The 23,425-nt window shown below is 52.2% G+C and overlaps 1 protein-coding gene across 1 annotated transcript in view; it reads left to right on the top strand.

The window, feature by feature from the left end:
• Window positions 1-3,570: 3,570 nt before the first annotated feature.
• SLC66A2 (solute carrier family 66 member 2) overlaps window positions 3,571-23,425 on the top strand; it is a 48,283-nt gene continuing 28,428 nt past the window's right edge. Inside the window, exons 1-4 of the mRNA XM_079717092.1 lie at window positions 3,571-3,609; window positions 3,908-4,245; window positions 9,343-9,476; window positions 16,570-16,620. Of these exons, the coding sequence (XP_079573218.1) occupies window positions 4,043-4,245; window positions 9,343-9,476; window positions 16,570-16,620 (388 nt within the window). The 5' untranslated portion in view covers window positions 3,571-3,609; window positions 3,908-4,042. The remainder of the gene's footprint in view (window positions 3,610-3,907; window positions 4,246-9,342; window positions 9,477-16,569; window positions 16,621-23,425) is intronic.

Raw genomic sequence — 23,425 nt, 5'->3', positions numbered from 1 at the left:
TTTTTAATACTTACTTCCAAGGTTGCCCCAACTCTTGCTCTGACCAGCCCAGCATCTGGTTTTTATTCTGCATTGGTCAGTGCCAGTGTTGGTGTTCCCACCACGCCAGCAACTCCTCTCAAAGGCCACCCCAAGGAAAACACACAAGGAAGAAGTAGCTTTCTTTGCCGAGTAAAAATAAAATCAGCTCTGCTTTTTCCACTTAAGGAAAATCAGTGTCTTGCTGTCAGCCCCTCAGAGGTAGAAACTCTGGGGCTGAGGGCTGGCTCTTGGCACCCCCCACCCCATGTTAGCATTCACAGGTACTTCTGAGCCTCTCAGTGGGCACCTGTCCGTGGCCCACAGTTGCCTTGGGAAGAAAAGAAAATCCAAAGTCTGAGTTAAAAATGAAGTTGCTTCTTTTCCAGGTAAACAATTTTATCACGTCGCAATCTTCTGTTTATTTTCTGCCACACCACGTGGCTTGTGGGATCTTGTTCCCCAACCAGGGATCAAACCCAGGCACTCCCCGCCCTCCCCCCCCCCCCCCCCCCCCCGTAGTGAAAGCGCTGAGTCCTAACCACTGGACTGCCAGGGAATTCCCTATCACATCACAGTCTCAATGAGGGACCTCAAGGAAACACTTGCATGAGCTTTAGAGAAAGTGTCCAGCTGGATGAAGTGTCCAGCTCTCTGGGGAGCCTGGGGTGCTTGTTCCAGCCACGGCGAGGGGTGAGGACCCAGGAAACTCTCAGGCAATGTGGGGGGAGGGAGGGAGGGAAGGAGGGAGGGAGGAAACATTCAAGAAGCCTCTGGGTGATTGGTTGCAAATTAATGCACACTCTGTATTTAAAAATTCTGTTTAGTACAGTCTATTTTCCCTTTACTGTATGACTTTTCAAATAAAAAATTGTGCTTTTTGCTACTGGTCAGGTCACAGTCTTAAGAGGTAAGATACTTGAGGAAATGTGAATGACAGAAAACTTAAGTCGCCTGAAATGTTTCTGGAGCTCGAGCACGTTAATTATCATTTAAAAAGCAGGCCACCAGGCAGGTGAGCAGGAGGGAGGCTCAGGGGGCCCCTGGAGGGAATGAGCATCCTGCACCCCTGCTTCCTTGGTGTAAACATGATGCTGGTAGAAGCAGCAGATGCAAGGCCAGCATCCTGTGACTCCATTTTCTGAAATGTTCAGAACAGGCAAAGGCATAAAGACGGAGAGCAGACTGCTGGTTTCCAGGGCTGGAGGGGGCAGGGGCTGGGGAGAAACTGCCTAAGGGGCGTGAGGTTTTATTGGGGGATGAAAATGTTCCAGAACCAGATGGAAATGGTGTTCCCACCACATTGTGAAGGTAATATGCCACTGAGTTGTTCATTCGACAGAGCTCATTTTCTGTTACATGAATTTTGCCTCAATTAAAAACAAAGAACAGGGCTTCCCTGGTGGCGCATTGGTTGGGAGTCCGCCTGCCGATGCAGGGGACACGGGTTCGTGCCCCAGTCCGGGAAGATCCCACATGCCGCGGAACAGCTGGGCCCGTGAGCCATGGCCGCTGAGCCTGCGCATCCGGAGCCTGTGCTCCGCAACGGGAGAGGCCACGGCACTGAGAGGCCCGCGTACCGCAAAAAAAAAAAATAATAAATAAAAGATACACGTGATGGCATTTAGGGCCCACCTGGATAATGCAGGATAATCTCTGCATCGCAAGATCCTTAACTAATCACATCTGCAATTTTTTTCTTTTCACATAAGGTAATGTTCGCCGGTTCCGGGAACTGGGATGTGCTCGTTCTGGGTATCATTTTTCAGACTGCACAGTTTGGTCGGCTTCTTTTGTTTGGGAACACAGGAAGCCAGCTAATGTGTAGCAGCCGAGATGAGCTCTCTCCTTCTGCCTGAGCGATGGTTCTGGACCAGTGGGTGCCCCTCTATTCCAGACAGGTGGGGTTCAAAAGGATTACAGGCCCCTTCTGTGGGGCAAAATCTTGGATCAAGAATGCAAGATTGCATCCATTTAGCAGGACTCTGGAGGCGCTTGCTGCTGTCCATGCTCCACCTGGCACAGCTGATGGATCCAGAGCAGCAGCTGGCTACGGGCTGGCACCAATTTGCCCATGTACTCCAGGACAAACAGGGCCAGGTGCAGTGGCCTCAGATGCTCCAGTGAGTGGGGAGGGAAGACTATATTCCTACTCCAACCTCCACCATAAAGAGGACAGAACATTCTGGAGGCTCCAGAGCTCGGGGGAGGATCTGGCTAAGGAGGAACACCTACTTTTCTTCTCCAGTCCCTCCAGGATTTCCTTCTCCACCTGTGTTTCATTTCCTTGTACAGTTCTGGTGCTGTGTTCTCGGCCTTCTCTGGTGGATACTCAGCAGTACACCGGCCTCAGAGGCTGGAGAGGATGAGAGCAACCTGTGTTTCACGGAGAGCTCTCCTTATCGCCAGGCTCGTCTGGGAGTTGCTCTAAGTGAGTCTGTACCTGTTCTTAGGATTTCCCACGAAGCATACCAGGTAGGACGCTGGCTGGCCGGTTGTGTGCCCCTGGGGACCCCGCTCACTCACCCACCAGGCCTTCCCTTTTGGGGTGATTTGGGCTTGCTCTGGTGGAGGTGGGAGCCCTGGGGGAGCTCCTCTGTATGCAGAATCCTGGGGGCCTGCAGGTGGTCTTTTCTGCTCTGAGCCCGCCTGCACAGGGTCCTGGGCGGGCTGGCTGGCTTCTCACAGGGCCCTCCCTGACCGCCAGCATCTGGGTTCTGAGCACCTAGCTCCCGAGGGCTCACCTTGGTCAGGTGACACACTCAGGAATTCCTATTTTCTCTATCTGTAAGTGCTAGAATTGTGCGGTTGAGATGAAGCACGAAACCCTTAGCAGATCCGAGCTCCACCGGCCAGCACTGTCTTTAGTGACAAGGTACCTAACGCACTTGTGGACGGCAGTCCTAGCTGCTGCCGCCCTGGGCCCCGAAGAGCCAGAGTGGACCTTCAGAGGCTTCAGGCTGCGGGGTGGGCTTTCGCTTCCCCGGAGGAGTCGCGCCCCCGGCCCCCCAGCCTGGCCGAAACTGCCCTGGCCCTCTGCAAACTTCCGAACGCCGCTCCTCAGGTACCCGCCCCGGCTCAGGATGGGGAGCCCCACAGACCCGGGCAGACCATGAACGGTGGAAGGACCCCTGAAATCACGGGGCGCTCAGACCCTGCCCGAGTCCCCACGAGGGGGGCATCCCCAGGCCTCGCGCCGACCCTCGGGGCGGCGACAGGACCCGGTCCTCTGCTCCCGCTGGCGGCGCGCCGCGTCTACAAGGCCACTCGCCGCGGGACAGATGGAGCCGGGTCCACGTGGGCCCCTGGCCCAGAAGGAGCGGCCCCGCCAGGCAGCGATTTCCTAACCCGGGCCGGGTGGGCCCACGGAGCGCCCTGGCCACGACCCACGACACCCGGCTTCGCCCCGGGTCCCGGGTCCCGGGTCCCGCCCCCACCTCCCCACCCACTGGCGCGCTCTAGGACCCAGCGGCGCCCGCCCCTCCGCCCGGCGTGGGCGGGGCCACGTATTGTGACGTCATGCCGAGGCGGGGCCCGGCGCTTGGACGGACAGAAGGACGGTGGACTGACCGGTGGGAGCCGCTAGCGCGGGTGAGCCCGGCGGGGTCAGCAGCGCGCGTGGACGCGAGCGCCGCGCTGGGCTGAGCGTCCACCCCGGGCCGGGCCCCCTGGGCAGTGTGTTCCCTCTTCCCCCCTCCTCCCATCCCTCTGACCCCCAGGCTGTGCGACCGCTTCCCCCGGAACCGAGCTCCCACCCCGAACTGAAAGTCCACCCCGGGCCGGCGCCCCGGAGGAGGGGGTCGTGCCCCAGCCACGAGCCCGGCGGTGCGCCCCCCATTGGGCGTGGAGGCCCGGCCCGAGCGCTTTACCGCTTTCCCTCTCTCGCCAGGCCCCGCGACGGAGGACGGCCCAGGGCAGCGGCGGCATGTGAGGGTGACAGCGCGCGCGCCAGTAGCCCGAGAGCGCGGAGCGCGCGTGGGCCAGGTGGACGTCAGCCTGCCGGCGGGGCCGCCGGGCGCTCGGGATGGACGCAGAAGGCTTGGGTTGGCTTTGGGTCCCGCTGCACCAGCTGGTTTCCTGGGGGGCAGCTGGGGCCATGGTCTTCGGAGGGGTGGTGCCGTACATCCCGCAGTACAGGGACATCCGGAGGACTCAGAACGCCGAGGGCTTCTCGACCTACGTGTGTCTCGTGCTCCTGCTGGCCAATATCTTACGGATCCTCTTCTGGTAGGTTGAGGGCTTTCTTACTGTAGTTGCTCCCAGGGAGATGGATGGCTTTCTCCTTTTCTGGGTGAGGCCGGGGGGCGGAAGTGTCTGCACTTCCTGGGAAGGAGCTGGTGAAATGGATGAGACTTTTTCCCAGGGAAAATGGTGGGACTGAAGTGGAGAATCTCCCATAATCCCGGGTCTGCGTCTTCATTTTCAGTGGCTCGTACACGTACTGGACGCTTGCCCAGGGCCTTTTCTGTGGGGCTGCGTCCTAGGACTGGGTCCATGCCCTTAGGAATTTGGGTGAGGTTTTGGGGTAGTGGAGAGAAAACGAAGGGAATTAATGAATACCAGTAACAGAAGGTGGTCAGCATAGGAAGGGCAAACCACGGGCCAGTAAAGGCTCTCGGGGGAACCGGACAGGAAGGAGTGCTGGGGGGCGGTCTGCCTGGAAGGGTGGTCCCTTCCTGCCTTCCGCGTTGTGTGTGCGGGTTTGCTTTTGTTTGTTTTTTTTAACAGTAAGTCAACTTTCTGGATAATACTTAAGAGACTATTTTTTCTTGCCCCTCCCAGACCAACTTCCTCTTTTTATCATTTGCATTCTGGTCAGGAACTTGAAGTTAATTTTAACAGTTGTTGAAGCCAGACATAATTGGGAGGGTACACTTTCAGAGGAAGTGAAAAGAAGTCTCGCAGCCTCACTGTAAGGCCAAAAAAGCCTGGAACTTTCCTTCCCTCTCGACGGTCCCAGGCCCTCTGTGAGCACAGACAGGACAGCCTGGGGCCGGGCAGCTGTGGCTCCTTTTGGAGTAATCGTGCTTTCTTGCTAATTGAGTTTAAGTCAGCCTCACTGAGGCATGATTTACAGGGAAGAAAATCACCCGTTGCACGTGTGCAGTTTGATGAGTTTGGGCAGATGTCCCCTCTGCGGTCATCAGGGTGTGAGTCCCCCGAGTCCAGAAGTTCTCTGCTCCTTCTCCTTCTGTCCACCTGGCCTGAGGCAGCCCTTGGTCACTCTCACCGTGTTTTTGCTCAGTCTGAGGTTTTAAAAGGCGAGCTGGCGAGTCGACCCCTTCTCCTGGAAGAATTTGTCACACCATGAGCCCTGTCTCTGGGCCAGTCCGCTTCTGAAGGAGGGGTCAGAGGGCGCTTATCTTTTAACTTGTTTAGCACAAGTTGAAAAACTGCATCTGAAGGCTCCTCCTTTCCCCGTGGCTGAGGGTGGTCCTCACCCGCTGCAGCAAGACTCTCCCCTTCCCGCTCTCAGCTGCCCCTCACTGGGTCTAAGGTTGCACAGAAGCAGGTCCCAAACTGTAATCGTGTGTGACACTGCTGCCGACCCTGAGCACCCTGGGTGTGGCCCCCGGAGCTCCCAGCCCAGGCCCGGGCGTTAGGTCAGGAGCAGCATTTCCTTTAGGCAGTGGCAGGTTTTCTCGGAGGAGTGGAGGAGGATCGGCTGAGGCTGCGTTTCTTATGGGAAGTAGTTCCTTTGAGAGGTCTTCCTTCCCCCAGCTGTGCTTATCATTCAGAATTGCAGAAAGAAGATAGGATATCTAATCTACCTCTAACTATCTGTTTTGGAGAAATCAGAAATTGAACCAGTTTCTTGAATGCCATCTCGTCAGTGTTTCTGGGTTTAACAAGCAAGCATTTGATGCTTTGGGACTGGGAGTTCTCTCTCCATTGTAGGGCCTGAGCCTTTGAGAAAGAAAGAATCTTTGGTGGAATTCTGAACTTTGTCCACTGGCACGTCTATTTCTGCACATCTGATTGCCCCTTTTCCACAGCATCAGCTGCCTGAGCTGTCCTGAGTCCCTCCATGAGTTCAGTGGCTGCCATGTGAACACACAGGGCTGCCTTCAGCCTGGATTCCAGAAGACTGGGGGACCCTATGGGAAGAAGGGAGGGCTGGCAGAGGTCTCTCTTTCAGGATCCCTCTGACCTGGGGTTGTGCTTTCCCTGTGTTTCACACCTGGCAGTACTTTGCAGTTCATGTGGGGAAGCCCAGCAGCCAGGTCGGGCTCCGTCTACGACTTGTAACAAATACACGCGTCTCTGCCCACGTGGTCCCAAGGCCCCACTGCTCTGAGGGTGATGCCTGTGCTCCCTTTCCTTCCTTTCTCTGGAGCCTCCAAAGCCCCTACTCCTGGGTCCCCTAGCAGCCCGTTTGATTTAATAGGTTTTTGAGGGTTTCCCATGAGCCAGACACTGGGCAGATGCTACAGGGTTAACGCTTCAGCAGAAGTGCTGTATGGAACGTGCCAGACACGTGTATATGGGTGGTGGGTGGTGGGGAGGGAGAGAGCGCTGGCTGGGAGCTGTGGTAGGCTCCGGGTGGGACGAGAGCAGTGATGGACTTAGAGGAAATGAAGAGTACGTTTCCCAAAGCTGGCTGGGAATTCAGTCTTCGGAACTCCAGTCTGCCTGGGAAGCCGCCCAAGGAAATGTGTGGTGTGAGGCATGTGAGCAGCTCTGCAGTCCTGGGGGTCGGGGGTGGGGTGGGGGAAGGCTGACCAAGCTATAGAAACCCGGCGTTTCTGTAATTCACGGAACTCAGTGCCTTTATTTCTTGCGATTCTTCCCATCCTTTTGCAGAACCAGCATTGAGCAGATCATACAAAATGCTGACATGCAGGATTTGGCCTTTGTGGTGTCGGAAGCCAGAGGGTGGAGTGATTCTGTAAATGAGAAGAGGAGGGAGGGGGCCAGGGTGCAAGGACGGTGCTGCAGGGCCGCCCGACCCAGGGCCTGAGGCATTCACAGAGCTAGTTCTCCAGCCCCATCCCTATCTGATCAGAGATATGGTGACACTGTACCGGAGCCGGAGACATGGTGACATTGTATTGCAGGTGTAGTAAAGTTGTATCGGGAGATGTGGTGACACTGCACCAGAGGGCTAGTGACAGTCTGCTACTCGAAGCAGTCAGGGAAGTAGATACACAGCTTTTCTTCCAATCGAGCTTTTCTCTGCTACTTTGAAGACGCGTAGAAGGTGTTCCTTGTGGGAGCTTTTGCTCAGGCTCGGTGAGGCAGGACACGTCCTCTGCTGCGTGCGCCGCCCTGGGAGGGAGACGTGTGCGCTGCACGGGGGGACGGCGCTTCCACTGGCTGCTCCGAGCAGCAGGCCACACGCTCGTCTGCTGGGCTGTCCTGTCCTCTGCAGCAGACCAGGCTTTGCCAACCGCATTCTCAGGGCAGGGGAGGAAGAGGTGCCCCGTGACACCTCTGCCAGCACAGACCATTAGCATTCAAGGCAGAAGGTTAACCAACGTGATGAGTAAAAGATAGTGTCTTTCTATTTTAATTGGCTTTTAAAAATTACAAGGGATGTTGAACTTTGTTTCATATTTGTTTTGTCCCTTGTATATCTTCTGTGGAAAGTTGTGCTTTTTGAAATTTTCCGTCTTGTTTAGCCTGTCTTCACCCTAAAAGCAGTTTAATGTTCACTCTGACCCCCTTACTTCACTGCAAATGTCTCATTCCTTACTGTAAATACTGAATTTACCTGGATTCGATGTTTGGTGTGTGGTATAAGGGGAAGCACAAGCCTTCATTCCCCCCCTATGTTTCTAGTCACTCATTGTTTCTGTTGAAAATAATGAAGTGGCGTTTATTACATAAAGGCCCAAATACCACGTCTTCAGCCTTGTAACTAACTGGGAATGAGCTTGGTCCCTAGACTGACTGACTTTTTGTGATGCCCACCTGCTCCAGTCTCCCCAGCCTGGCGCAGAACCTTCTCTGTCTTCTCCTCTGGATTATCTGTTGATTAGTCAGACCCCGGGGTCAGTCAGGTAACCACTGGGGACTAGTTCCTAGAACTGCTAGAAACATCTTCAAGCAGCCGTAGGGTTGTGTCCGCACTTTACAGAAGAGATGAAGCCCAGAGGTGGTGGGGCACAGCAAGAAGGCCGAGGGGCAGCATGGTCCCCAGAGCCAGCCTATGGTGGAGCACGTGTGTGGCCCCATCAGCCAGCTGTCAGTGACCCTCTCCTTGTAGGGGCGGGTGTGAGAGCGAGGCCAAGGAGGTGGGCCGGGCCGTGTCTCCTGGTTTCCAGGAGAAGCTGGAGGTCCGACTGCCATCCAGGACCTCCCGACTGTGACCTGTCGGCCACTAACTCAAGTTTGGGAGGCCCCGTCAGGCAACGCTGCAGCTGGTGCCAGCGGGATCTCTGCTCCAGAACAGCCAGGCTAGAATGGGGGCCTGGGCTTTGAAGGGTGCTGTGCCCAGGCCTCGCCTTAGAGGTGACAGTTCTGCAGGCTAGTCCTGTGATGCTGGTGGCCACGTTTGACACCCCAGCTGGTGTGTGGAGGGCAGTGCTGTGATCAGCCCCTGGGCTGGGGTCTTCTGATGGGCCCAGCGGGTGCCAGTCACTGGATTGTGGCTCTGGCCTCCAGGAAATTTTGGCCGAGTTGCTGAAATGCTCAACACACTGGAAAAAAGTCAGCAGGAAGGCCTTGGGGCCTGTGGCTGGGAGGGCTGGGCGGGCTGGGGCTCGGAGAAGAGAGTGGACATGGAGGCCTCCATGCGGGTCAGCCAGGCCTGGGTCGGCCATCAGGGCCTGAGGTTGGCAGTGGGGACCGTGCCCTGCCTGCCGTCTCCTCTTCTCTGGTGAGGGCTGGGTGGCCCGGCCCCCCACTGCTCTGCTCACACTGGGGGCCGTGCTGGCCTGCAGACCCCACTCCCCACGGCCAGGGTCAGGGCTGCCGTCGGTCTCCAGACTCTGGACCGAGCCCTGGGGAGGCAGGTGTTCCAGAACCTGGGCTTCTCGCCTGGCGGCGGCTGGGCCTCTGCAGGAGGGCAACGGCAGCTGGCCGGACTGGGGGTGTGGGGGCGGGTGCAGGAGACCCGCTCCCACCGGCCCTCGGCCCCGGGAGGGTCGCAGCGGCTCCTGGTGGGGGGTGCTGCAGCACGTGGAGCAGCCTGCCCAGGACTCGGCTCTGGGGGCTGGGGAGGCCCGGTCCGGCCGTCCAGGGGGGTGCCCGGCCCCTCCGTGCCCCGGCTCCGTCCCACCGTGGCGTCTGGAGGCCTGGGCGGCGGCACACGGGCCACTCAGGCTGTGACCGCGGGCGCCCGGCCGGCTCGCCCCTGACGCCGCGGCCCTTCCCTCGCAGGTTCGGGAGGCGCTTTGAGGCGCCGCTGCTCTGGCAGAGCGTCGTCATGATCCTGGCCATGCTGCTGATGCTGAAGCTCTGCACCGAGGTCCGCGCCGCCAGCGAGCTGAACGTGAAACGCCGGGTCTTTGCAGGTTGGTGACCCGCAGCTTTGGGGATGAAGCCCCGTAACTCAATGGGCAAGACTCGGCTGGAGCTCTCGGGGTGGGGGACCTCCACCCAGTGCCACCCCAGCAGCGCTGGCTTCGCCAGGTGGCGCAGGTGTCTGTCCCGACACCGGTGTTCGCAGTCAGGTAGGTGACTGCGTCGACACCGTGTCGTGTGAAACTGGACCTCGGGCGAGTTACGACCTGTTCTTACCGTGTTTCCCGCTGTGGCTGTCGTCACGCGGGCCCCTCAGCTGGGGCAGGAGGGCGGCACTGCTGGTCTGGTTCTGGCTTGATCAGGCCGGAGACAGATGTTTCCTGCAGAGGCGGTTTTATCTCTGACCTTGTGTGTGGCTTGTGCACCAAACACAGCCTCTCTGTTTTTCCCGTTCCCTGTGGCTGAGTCAACCCGGATCTTTCTCACATACCTTGTTGAACATTCACCCGACGTCATTCTCTGTGGGCCTCGGGTGGGCACGCGGGGTCCACAGGCTCGGGCAGGCGAGTCCCATGCTCGGCCCCTACAGCTTTTTGGTGGCTCAGAAGATAGAAGATGCTGCCCCTGGTTTTGCCTTCTCCTTTGAAAATGTTTCTTTCGAGCTGATGTTCTGTGTTTGACCGCGCGGGCTGCTGGGCTTCTCTGTGCCGGAGGGTTGATGCCGTACTTCTGATTTTTCTAATGACTAAGTCTAAGACCGCTCTCCCCTTTGATTTTGTCTGAGAATATGGGTGTGTTCAATCTCAGCTACTGCTTAGAGGAGCGTTTTCTCTGGAGTTTGTTGGGCTCTGGGACTCCTGCAGACTTGAGGTCTTGCCCCGCTATTTTTTCCTTGGTGGTTATTTTCTCTCCCTTTGAGCAACCCCTCTCCTCTTGCGTAGCTTCTGTTTTTAGAGTGAGAGTGAGTGTGTGCTAACTTCAGTCTTTGTAGAAATGGGTCAGCCTCAGCTCCGATGAGTAGCCTGGATCAGTCAGGGTCACTGAGACGATAAAGAGGACCAGCCGCCACTGTCTGTTTCCGGTGTGTTTTTGCTTTTTCTCCCCCATCAACGCCGTCCTCCCAGCTGTGATTCAGGAAATCACACCAGAGGTGGTGCCAGCTGTACTGCTGCTCTTGCCTGGAAAGCAGGGCTTCTGTACCCTGGAGCCCTTATGAGCCGAGGAGCTGCCTCTTAACCTTCTCTGAGTTGACGGCTTTCTGCCCAGGCGGCTTCGGCCCCTGCCCTCTGTGGTCTGTGCCCTTTCGAGCCTCCCCTTTAACGGGTGCAGGATCTCACAGCTGAGTGCAGAGTGGGCCGTGTGGGGTGGTCGGTGGTGTGCGTCTTCACCCAGGGCGGGGGGAAGGCCTGGAGAGGACACCCTGTGCCCTGGTGGCTTAGTGGTCCTGCACCTCAGGCTCTGCAGCGGGAGACCAGGCTTGTGACCTTGTTTGAAACTGTGCGTGGGTCGTGAAGGCGGAGGGTGCCAGATACAGCAGGTGTTGGGGCCTCTGGGTCATGCGGCAAACTTAGAGTTTAACGTTGGACATTTGATTGGCAGCTCATGGCGATGGCCGGTCTGCTGGTGCACGCCGTCGGCTCTGGTGGAGGGAGGGCTGTGCCCCCTGACCTCTGGGCCCCCTCCTGACCCCGGCCCTCCCCCGCTGGGCCCCCTGCGGCCTTAGGGAGAGTCGTCTCCTAACCTCCACCCACACCGCCTGAGAGTCTGAGCATTCAACACTTGAATCCAGATCGGATTTACATGTTTCCGTGTCTACTGTTTATGAGACACACAGGTCTCACCACCCCACTACGGGAAGCTTTTAATGAATGTGTGGGTTTATTTCCTCTCATTTGCCAGAAGTAGGCGGGTGGGGCTGTGAAAAAGCCAAGTGGTTCGGGCCTGGAAGCTCTGAGAGCCTGTGGGCCGCTGTGCCGCGGCTCCCGTCTCTCCCCCGACCCTCCGTGGCAGGTGGCCGGCCTCTGCTTCCCGACGTGTCAGCCGAGGCCTCGGGACACAGACTTCGTGGGGAACTGACCATGCACGTTACAGTAACTCCCCAGGAGAGTCTGGGGAGCTTTGTTTCACGGTTCTCATAGGATGGCCAGGCAGCCTAAAAAAAAGCTTAAATGTTTTCCAGCTATCTTTTATAGAGGTTTGCAGTTTTGAAGGCCACTAATTCAACTTGAAAGTTAAGGTTAAAGAAACATAGATGGCGGTGAGCAGAAAAAGCCGGTTACTTAGAAAATTAAATATCTAATTTGTTATCTGAAGAGCAGCATGTGCTCATTGTAGACACTTTAGGGAAGACGGGATATACAGTAAGAGTAAAAAGCCTTCCTTCCCACCACCCAGAGGTGACTACTTTGAACATTTTGGTATATTTTTCCAGTTGTTTCTTTTTTCTTTGTTAGTCAGTCTCCTATCACAAAATTGGGATCATTTTCAAAATTAGGATCAAACGTTTTAAAACCTCTCATTCCACTGGCAGCTTTTCCATGCCCTTGTGTGTAATGGGGGCAGGGCCAGGGGTGTGGGTCCCCCTCCTCGGGTTGTCCCAGGTGAAATGGCATCCACCGAGGCCACGTGTTTCAGGGAGAAATTAGCTGGAGACACTAATATGCGCCTGCTGTTTAACTGTGAACTAGGAGTGAAGTGTGGTGTCCGTCTCGAAGGTGCTGTTTTTTTCCTTTTTCACTTTTTATTGTGGAGAATTTCAAACACGTAGAAGTAGGGAGAGTAGCATAACGGAGCTCCGTGTGGGACCATAACCACCTCCAGGCCCCGTTCACATCTTTTTCCTGCAGTTTCTGAAGCAAATCCCAGATGTAGCCTCTTTATAGGTAGTCTGTAACGTATCTCTAAAGAAATCATCACCCATAAGAAATCAATGGTTCCTTATCATGAAACTACCATCTGCGTGTGAGTTTCCAGCTGTCTTGTCCATTTCCTGACTTTTTGGCCAGTTTGTTTCCTTAAATCAGGATCCAGCACACACTGTGATTGGCCGGTGTCTTTTTGTTGTTGATTTGTCTTTTTCATCTATAGGTTCTCCCTAACTCCCCTTTCTCCTTGGAACTTACCCGTTGTTGAAACGGGGCATTTGCTGTGAGCTGAGCGCTGCGCACCCAGCACAGGGTCAGCGGGCCAGCAGCAGTGTCCAGAGCGAGTCAGGCCCACAGGATCTGGACGCAATCAGGCTGCTGAGCTGGGTCTGTCTGGGACGCCCTGTAGAGAACATTTTAAAAGACAATTGGACCCAGGTCTGGCCCTTTGTCTTTGCAGGACTGTTGCATCCTTCTTCTAGGAGGTGTGGCTGTCAGCTGGCCCCTCTGGGTGGTGGCAGCCATAGGGGCCCAGGGCCCAGTCCTTACAGTCCTGGGCCGCCAGCCCCGAGGCTCTGCCATCTCAGATTCTGTAGAGAAACTTCCCCACAAATGCTACCTGGTCTTCCGATGGTTTGACTTGTAAAGGAAGCCAGGTGAAGGCTTGCTTATATTCCTCTATATTTGCCACTTTTCAGAATTGGTTCCCAGCATCTTGCAGCAATGAGCACGTCTGTTTGTACGTTATCCTGTGTTTCATGTGGTGGAAGCCCCTTTACCCACCTCTGGCCAGTGGGAGCCTCTGCCGTCGGCTCTTGATCTTTGACCTTTGGTCCGGTGGACCCCGGACACTGGTGCAACAAGATGCTCTGAGCTCGCTGTCCAGTTTCCTGCCCCAGACCTGCAGTCAGCCAGGTGTCCGAGGAGCCTGGTCTGGAGGTTTCCCAGGAGACAGAGTGCCCCCTCCCAGGCTGGCCCTTCACGGGGCCCTGGTCGGCTCTGACGTTCCCGCTGCAGCTCAGGGACCCAAGAATAACAGAGCGTTGCGTCTCCACCAGGCGCCTCCCTCGTGGCTCCCAGCCAGGTCATGAGGCCGGCCGGCAGCGAGGCTGCTGAGAAGTTGTTTCCTCGGCATCCTCAGGGCCACACGTTCCTCCCGCCAGATCCCCGTGTTGTACTGTCACTAAGAATAGTGCATCCCAATGGGTGTGTCACCAGCCGGCTGCGGGCATGAATTCACCTGAGGTTTGCCCACATCTCAGCACTGGGGTGGCATTGGCTGGGGAGGTGGACGGGGAGGGGTGACTGCTGAAGGGGACAGGTTTCCTTGTGAGGTGATGCAAGTTCTAAAATACCGTAGCGGTGGTGGCTGCACTACACACCTGTGAGTATCCTACACACCGCGGGGAGAGTGACGTTTTTATGGTGTGTAGCTATATAGCTCAGTAAAGCTGTAAAAACACGTTGGGTGGGGAGGGTCAAGTACCATCCTGAGACTGAAAGCTGAGGACACCCCCTTCCCCAGGAAGATGTTTATCCACAGACCGTCCTGCATTTTCAGGGGCTCCGTGGTGTCCGCGGACATCAGGCTACGATCCTGCTTCAGTTCAGCCCGCTGCCCCGGGGCTGACACAGGGTCTCCTGTTCCCGTGTTTCCTGGACCACCGTGATAATACTCCTCCCGGCCCCCCGGTCCCCCGGTCCCCCTGTAGCCGTCGTCCCCTCCACCACACGCAGGCACCGGTGCCCCCGCGTGTTCTCTCCAAGGTGCCCCCAGCAGTGAGTCTCAAAGTGTGACAGGACTAAAGCCCCTGGGGCAGTGGAGGGCCTGCCTCCTGTCCACCCCCCAGCCTCCTGCTGGCCGCCAGAGGCTGACTCTCCCGTCTCAGCTCTGCTGGAACTTCTGCCTTGTCACCTCTGGTCCCTGTCTGTGGGGCTGCTCGACGAGTGACCCCAAAACTTGATGACGTGGAAGGATATTTTTGCTTCGGACTCCACAGTTTGGCTGTTTGCTTGAGCTGCTGTCTCACTGTCTCGTTCGCTCTCTCCCGTCCCCCCTTCTCTCTCTCTCTGTCTGTCTCTCCCTCTATCTCTGTCTCTCTTTGTGTCTCTCTCTCTCTCACTCCCCTCTCATGTGTCTGGGTTGGTGCTGGCCGTTGGCTGGACCTCAGCCGGGCCCTGCTGGAACATCCCTGCGTGCCTTCTCATGTGGCCTGGGCTTCCTCACAAAGTGGCGCTGGGTTTCAAGGGGAGAACCGGGTGGACGCTGTATCTTTTTAAAGATCTAGTCTTGGAACTCACACAGCATCACTTCTGAAGACCTGCAGTCTCAGGCCCACCCATATAGTCAAGGGGGCAAAGACCCACCTCCTGGTGGGGGAGGGGAGGTTCTGAGGACAGTGTGTGTTTTTTTAAAGATTCAGTTATTATTTATTTATTTTTGGCTGCGTCGGGTCTCAGTTGCGGCACACAGGATCTTCGTTGAGGCACGCGGGATCTTTCGTTGCAGTGTGCGGGCTTTCTAGTTGTGGTGTGCGGGTTTTCTCTTCTCTAGTTGTGACGCGCAGGCTCCAGGGCTTATGGGCTCCGTAGTTTGCAGCACGCAGGCTCTCCAGTTGTGGCACGTGGGCTTAGTTGCCCTGTGGCATGTGGGATCTTAGTTCCCTGACCAGGGATTGAACCCGTGTCCCCTGCACTGTCAGGCGGATTCTTTACCACTGGACCCCCAGGGAGGTCCCAGTGCAGTTGTTTTGGAACCTTCGTGCCTGGCCTGGAGTGTGTCCTCAGCACAGCTCCGTGGCAGCACATGATGGTTGAAAACATTTCTAGCGTCTCTCAGCTTCAGAGCCCGCTTTCCTCCATCTGTCCTATGCAAAGGTGTCTTTTCTAAAACGTAGATCTGATCATGTTGCTTTCCAGCCAAGGAGCCTCAGGTAGCTTGGCGCAGCACCCAGGGATGTGACCTTCCCACCCAACTTACCCAGCCCTCTGCTTGCCGACCCCCAGCTCTGCACCAGCGCACTCCTGTGCGTCTCCCAGCCACGCCCGGCGGTTCTGCACGTGCGAAGCTCTGCTTGTCAGCTCAGTGTGATCAAGCCTGGAGAGGAGAAGGGAAACCGTGTGTGAAGCGCACAAGGAGCTGAGCTGAGCGCTCTCTCCCGCAGCCTCCCTACTCTCTCCTCCTTCCCTCTTTCGGGATTTTGATCTGTAGAGGAGCTGCCCGTGAATGGTGAAATTGGTCTGAATCAAAGAAATAGAAGCAAAAAGCTGAGAGACTCTGACCAACTCTGGGGAGTCAGAACCCAGAAGGTCCAGGAGCAGGGGGTGTTGGGGAGAGAGGTGGGGTGAGGAGAGGAGACCGCAATTTGTGTTGGTTTATAAACCACTCCCCCTGCCCCGACCCCCCAGCTCCTCCCGGGTCTAGGCAGCAAGTCTGGTGTTTGCTATTAGCTGATTACTTGCAAAATTTCCATTTTGGGGTAGAGTGTACATGGCCTGGGGCAGGTGACACACGACCTTTGATCCTGCCTCTGCTCTCTGACCTCAGTGACTCTCCTCTTTAACTACCGTCCATCCCAGACCCCACCTGCAGGTGGAACCCAGCTGGAGGTGCCCTGTCTTCAGGGCCTCTGGTCGGTAGGTCAGTCATTCATTGTCCTGGGGTGGCCCAGACTAGGGAGGTCTCAGGTGGGGTGGGGTGCTCGGGGGGGCAAGGTACCTGGCCATCGAATTGTCGCACACTGGGTCAGGTACTGCTTCCTGGGCCACAGCGGGACGGCTGCCAGACCTGCCCCCTGACTGGGTGCGATGTCCGAGGGAGGTCAAGTTCACGTGCTGAGCTAGCTCTCCGTGTACGGCGGGAGTCCTGCTGCGTGTCCTCTGAAAACAGCCCTATTGAGCAACCTTCCGGAGAGTTTGGACCCGGAGACAACTATCTTGCAACCAGGGCTTGTGTACAGATGAGTTCCCAGGGGACAGTAGAGGCAGGGTCCGCTGTATCTCTGTCGGCACCTCTGACCTTAGACATTAAGTGAAAATGAGGTGGCTTTTCATTTTCTTCCCTCTGTCCCAAGCACTTATTTGGAGGAGGGTAGGTCTGGAGAAAAATGGTTCAGAAAGTGGATTTCCTAATGCACGAAACCAAAAGCTTGCTGTCTTCCTGTTCCATTGTTGTTGTTGTTGTTTTAAAGAAATACAACAAGGACTTACCAGTGTTAAAACCAGTCTGTTTTTGTCTCCTCTTCCTTCCTGTTTTCTCTCTCTCTGTCTTTAAATGTAGCTGCAGATAATAAAGATGAAGCCAGAGCCCCCCCGAGGCGGTCATATCTGGGTAGGTACCACGCTGCATGAGCCCCCCCAGGCGGTCACATCTGGGTAGATACCACACTGCATGAGCTTCCTCCTCTGCAGCTCGGTCCCTCTCTGTCTCTGCTCGCATCTGTGCCACATCCTCACCTTGCATGCACATCATCCACCCAGTGTGGCCAAGGCTCCAGCCAGCTAACCGACCACACCTGCTGTTTTCAAGCATGAAGTAGCTCCTAGAAACCTGCCCATTTTCTGTGTGTGTGTCGGGAGGAGAGGGAGGGCGGGGCACGGAGAGGTAGAAAGAAAGAGAAATGATCAGAACACAGGGTTTGGAATTCTTTTGTTAAATTTATTCCAAAGTATTTTATTCTTTTTGATTCTATGGTAAATGGAATTGTTTTCTTGATTTCACTTTGGTTTGCTCATTGTTACTTTGTAGAAATAAAATTGATTTTCACATATGGATCTTGTGTCCTGCAACTTTGCAGAACTCATTTATTCTAATAGTTTTTTAGTGGATATTTGAGGCTTTTCTATATGCAAGATGATGTCATCCGCAGATAGAGATAGTCTTGCTCCTTCTTCTCCAATCTGGATGCTTTTCATTTCTCTTTCTTGCCTAATAACCCTGGCCAGAAGTGGGAGAATACATGTGCTTGTCTTGTTCCCGATTGTAATGAGAGGGCATTTAGTCCTTGACCATTAAGTGTGATGTTAGCTATGGATTTTACAGAGATGCCCTTTATTAGGTTAAGCAAGTGCCCTTCTATTCTGAGTTTGTTCAGTTTTTTCATCATGAAAGGATATTTAAGTTTGTCAAATGCTTTTTGTGTCCGTTGGGATGATCATGTGGTTTTGTCCTTTATTCTGCTATTACAGCGTATTACATGGATGGATTTTTGTATGCTGAACCAACCTTGCATTCTCGGGATAAATCTCATCTGATCATGATGTATAATCCTTTTTATAAGTTGCTAGATTCTGTTTGCTAGTATTAGGTTGAGGACTTTTGTGTCCATATTCATAAGAAGTATTGGTCTTTTTTTTTCTTTTTGTGATGACTGGTTTTAGTATCAGGATAGAACTGGCTTTATAAAGTAAGTTGGGAATGGGAAGTGTTCCTTCCTCTTCTATTTTTTTTAATTTTAAGACTTTGTGAAGGACTGCTATCAATTCCTTATTAATTAAAATGTTTTAATTGAAATATATTTGACATATAACATTATGTAAGTTAAATGTGTACATGTTAATTTGATACATTTATATACTGTGATATGATAGCCATGTAGTGATAATGAGCACCTCTATCATGTTACATAATTATCTTTTTTTTTAGTAGTTGGAATAATTACTTTTAGTCTCTTAGCAAGTTTGATGATTATAATACAATGTTGTTATCTATATTCACTATACTGTGCATTAGATCTATGGGGCTTATTTACTGCTTGTTGCAAGTTCACCAATTCTTTTAAATGTTTGGTACAATTATCCAGTGAAACTCTCTGGGCCTAGGCGTTTTGTGGGAAGTTTTAAAAGTACTAATTCAGTCTTTTACTTGTTATAGATCTATTCTGATTTTCTATTTCTTCCTGAATTAGTTTCAATAGAAATTCTTTCTTGGAATTTGTCCATTTAATCTGTTATTTAATTTGTTGGCATATAATTGTTCTTGGTATTCCCTTATAATCTTTTTGATTTCTGTAAAGTTGGTGGTAATGATCTTTCTTTAATTCTTGACTTTAGTAATTTGACTCTCCTCCCTTTCTCTCTCCTTCTTGTTTTGGTTCTTCCAGCTCAAGGTTTGTCCATTTAATTGGGTTTTTTTCCCGAAAGAGCCAACTTCTGGTTTTGTTGATTTTTTTTCTATTGTTTTTCTAGTCCCTATTTATTTCCACTTTAGTATTTATTATTTCTTTCCTTCTGCTTATTTTGGGTTTAGTTTGCTTTTTGTTTTTTAAGTTTAAGATAGAATTAATTTACTGATTTGAGATATTTCTTCTTTTTTTAAATTGATCTTCTTTTTAAATATAGCATTTACAGCCATAATTTTAATTATGCCATAATTACAGCCATATAGTATAGTTGATCTTCTTTTTAAATATAGCATTTACAGCCATAATTTCCTTGTAAGGAATGCATTAGCTGCATCCTATAAGTTTTGGTATGTTGTGTTTTTGTTTGCATTGGTCTTAAAATATTTTTAAATTTCCTTCAGGATTTCTTCTTTGACTCATTTGTTATTTTTGAGTTTGTTGTTTAATTTCCACATATTTGTGAATCCCCCAAATTTCCTTCTGTTATTGATTTTTAATTTAATTCCATTGTAGTTGGAGAACATATTTTGTATTATTCCAGTCATTTTATTTTATATTTTTAAAAAATTAATGTATTTATTTATTTATTTTTGGCCGCATTGGGTCTTTGTTGCTGCTTGCGGGCTTTCTCTAGTTGGGGCAAGCATGGGCTACTCTTTGTTGTGGCACGCGGGCTTCTCATTGCAGTGGCTTCTCTTGTTGCGAGGCACAGGCTCTAGACACATGGGCTTCAGTAGTTGTGGCACGTGGGCTCAGTAGTTGTGGCTTGCGGGCTCTAGAGCATGGGCTCAGTAGTTGTGGTGCATGGGCTTAGTTGCTCCGCAGCATGTGGGATCTTCCTGGACCAGGGATCGAACCTGTGTCCCCTGCATTGGCAGGCGGATACTTAACCACTGCACCACCAGGGAAGTCCCTATTCCAGTCATTTAAAATTGAGGCTTGTTTGATGGCCTGGCTGATGGTCTCTCTTAGAGAACGTTCCATGTGCACTTCAGGATGATGTATATTCTGCTGTTGTCAGGTGGCGGTGGAGGGGTGTCTGTTAGGTTTGTAGTGTGGTCAGGTCTCCTCTTCCCTTTTTCCTCTGTCTAGTTGTTATGTCCATTACTAAAAGTGTGTATTGAAATGTTCAACTACCTTTAGATTATTTGTTTCTCTTTGCACTTCTGTCAGTTTTTGCTTTTTATATTTTGGGACACTGTTGTTAGGTGCATATGTTTATAGTTTTATCATACTGATAGATTGGCCCTTTTATCATTATAAAATTTTCCTTCATTTCTAGTAATTTTTTTGTTTTAAAGTCAATTTTTTTCTGATAGTAGTGTAGCTACTGAAGATCTCCTATGATTGCTGTTTGTATGGTATATCTTTTCCACTTTACTTTTGACTTCTTTGTATCTTTTAATCTAAAGTATGTCTCCTGTAGACAGCATATAGTGGATCGTTTAAAAAAAATCATTCTGGCAATTCTGCCCTTTGATTGGATTGTTTAAGTCATTCACATTTAACGTTAGTGTGATATGTTTGGATTCACACCTGCCATTTCAGTTTCTGTTTTCTATCCTCATGTCTACCCTAACCCCCAACTGTTCCTTCTTTACTGCTTTCTTTTGTATTAAGTGAACATTTTCTAGTGTAATATTTTAATTCCTTTAATGAGCCTTAAATATATATATAGACACACATATATATGTATGTGTGTGTGTGTGTATACTACATTATATCACTTTATATTATATTATGTTATTTTCTTGGTGGTTGCTCTAAGGCTTATGATATGCATCTTACCAGAATCTACTTCAGACTTATACTAACTTAATTATTTAATCAGTTAAGAGAGGAAAGGAGAAGAACTACGCACGTATACTGTCTTTTATAATTACCTACATAATTACCTTTACCTATACTTTTTGTTTTTCTCAAGTGGATTATAATTATTGCCTGATGTCTCTTGCTTTCATCATGAAGAACTTATTTTTTGTACTCCCTGTAAGATGGGTCTGCTAACAAGAAATTCTCCCAGTTCTTTTTTATCTGGAAATGTCTCTGTTTTGCCCTTGTTTTAAAAAAATTTTTTTTTTGCAGGAATTCCCTTGTGGTCCAGTGGTTAGGACTCCACGATCTTGTTGTTGAGGGCCCAGGGCCCAGGTTCAGTCCCTGGTTGGGGAACTAAGATCTCACAAGCTGTTCAGCCAGGATAAAAAAATAAAGTTTTGCTGGATGTAAGAATCTTGGTTGACAGTTTCTTTGCTGCATTTCGAATATGTTACTTATTATCTCTTGCTGATTTCTTTCTTTTTTTTTTAAGTTAATTTATTTTTAAAATTTTTGGCTGCATTGGGTCTTCGTTGGTGCACACAGGCTATCCCTAGTTGCGGTGAGCAGGGGCTACTCTTAGTTGTGGTACGCGGGCTTCTCATTGTGGTGTCTCCTCTTGATGCAGAGCACGGGCTCTAGGCATGAGGGCTTCAGTAGTTGTGGCACACGGGCTCAGTAGTTGTGGCTCGAGGGTTCTAGAGCGTGGGCTCAGTAGTTGTGGTGCACAGGCTGAGTTGCTCTGTGGCATGCGGGACCTTCCCAGACCAGGGATCGAACCCTTGTCCCCTGCATTGGCAGGCGATGCTTAACCACTGCACCACCAGGGAAGTCCCTGATTTCTTTCTTCTTTTTTTAATTTCTTGGCTGTGCCACTCGGCTTGCGGGATCTTAGTTCCCTGGCCAGGGATTGAACCCAGGCCCTTGGCAGTGAAAGCATGGAGTCCTACCCTCTGGACTGCCAGGGAATTCCCTCTCTTGCTGATTTCAAGAGTCTGTCTTTTTCTTTGGCATTCAACATTTAGACTATGGTATTCAGTGAGGGTGTAGTTCTCTTTGTACTTATCCTTTTTGGAACTTGTTAAGCTTCTTGGGTGTGTAGACTGATATTTTCATCAAATCTGGGAAGGTTTTGGTCATTATTTCTTAGGCTGTTTTCTTCTCCTTTCTCCTCTCTTCAGTGCACCCGTCACACACATGCTGGTGCACTGACTATTGTTCTGTGTGTCTTTGAGGCTCTGTTCAATTTTCTGAATTCTATTTTCTCATTGTTCTTCAGATGCATAATCTTTATTGATCTGTGTTCAAGTTTGCTGAATCTTCTGCCAGCTCAGTTCTGTTGTTGAGCCCCTATTGTGCATTTTTTTTACCTCCATTACTGGACTTTGCAACTCCAGAATTTTCATTTGGCTCTTTTTAATGATTTCTACCTCTTTATTGATATTCTCTGTTTGATGAGACATTGTCAGTATACTTCCTTTAATTCTTTTTTTTTTATTTTTTTGCGGTACGCGGGCGTCTCACTCTTGTGGCCTCTCCCGTTGCGGAGCACAGGCTCCGGACGCGCAGGCTCAGCGGCCGTGGCTCACGGGCCAAGCCGCTCCGCAGCATGTGGGATCCTCCTGGACCGGGGCACGAACCCGTGTCCCCCGCATCGGCAGGCGGACTCCCAACCACTGCGCCCCCGGGGAAGCCCCGTTCCTTTAATGCTTTATGTTCTTTAGACGTATTTGTAATGGCGGCTTTGAAGTCTTTTCTGCTAAGTCCAATAGTTCTGTCCCTTCAAAAGCAATGTTTCCTTCTTTTTCTTTTCTTTCTTCTTCTTCTGTGTGTGGGCAACTTTCCATACATAGTTTGTTGAAAACTGGCTATTTTAGGTAAAATATTGTAGCAACTCTGGATACTGACCCCACCCTGGTTGGGGGGCTTCTTTGCGTGTCTGTGTGTTTAGTGACCTGGCTTGATGGCTGCCCTCTTAGAATCTCTCTCCCTGCTCCCCCGCCAGGCTGGCTGTGGACAAGCTGTCCTTGACTCTCCTTGGCCCCCCTGTTAAGCTTCTCTCGGGTCTGCCACCACTGATTAACAACTGATTGCTCTGTTGGTTTTGATAAGGGCCTAGGCCATGCAGCGCTCTAAGGTCTGATCCAGTAAAGTCAGGCAGGGGTGGCCTGAGGCCAGCCTTTGACAGTTGCTGTGTCCAGGAGCACCGCTCTTGCTGTCTCTCTCTGATAAACCGCCAGCTTCCCCTCAGTTGCCCCTCCAGCAGGTTACCTATTGTTTTTGTCTGTGCCCTTAGGCTTGAACCTGTTCCAAGCAAGGTATCCCTCTGGGGGGAGCTGTGGAGCGCTCTGTTCTCACCCCTCCACTTCCAGGGCAGACCCTCTAAACCCTTGCTCTGCAGCTGGAGGCTGGGCAGCGGTGGCCCTTGTTGGGGTGACAGCAGTGCTCTAAGTGCAGGCACTGGGGGTTGTAGCCCGTGGTATTCCCGGCTTCCCCTCCAGTTGTGGGACCTCCACCCCATGAGCGCACTGAGGCAGGAGGGGTATTCTGTGCCTGCTGCTCCTGGGGGCTGCCAGGAGGGGCCCATCTGGGCTGCCCCCGCCTGGGGTGATGCTGTCATCACACTCGGGGTCGGGGCAGGAAGCAGGCCATGTCCAGGCTCTTTTCCCAAATAGATGCCTCTCCGTTCCAGAGACTCACACCAGGGGTGTGGAGAACCTCACACCCCTGTCCTGGACGTGCCCATCCCCTCGGCTGCTTTTCACCCCACTGAAGCCCTGCTGGCCGAATTACAGAGGATGTTTCAGGCCAGGAGGGCACTCACTAGCTTTTCTGTTTTTATTTACTTATGGGTGAACTCAGGGAACTTGAGCATTCTCTGTGGGTTTACTGTCAAGTGGGCGTTCTGGAAGGTTCACCTTACCGGAAGGCCATGTCCTCCCTTATGTTTTGAGAAGTAGCCTTAAAACTTCACTTTTAAAGTGAAGCTGCTATTTTGATTTGGGGAAAACGATTTATCCCAGTCTGCCTGGGTCAGGGCCTTTCTGGTGCTAGTTCAGCTGGGTACAGCCATGTGGGTGCTGTGGTTCAGCACAGAGCTGGTTTGGTCAGCCAGTGACCAGCTCGCTGGACAGAATGGCAGAGCAGGGAGCACAGGCCGTCAGCCTCTGGCCTCCCTCGTTGTCCGAGCAGAAGCTA

Source organism: Hyperoodon ampullatus, assembly GCF_949752795.1.
Source record: "Hyperoodon ampullatus genome assembly, chromosome: 13".
In the NCBI taxonomy this organism is placed as follows: domain Eukaryota; kingdom Metazoa; phylum Chordata; class Mammalia; order Artiodactyla; family Ziphiidae; genus Hyperoodon; species Hyperoodon ampullatus.
The sequence above is the reverse complement of the archived record's forward strand: the minus strand, read 5'-3'. Positions and strand labels throughout refer to the sequence as shown.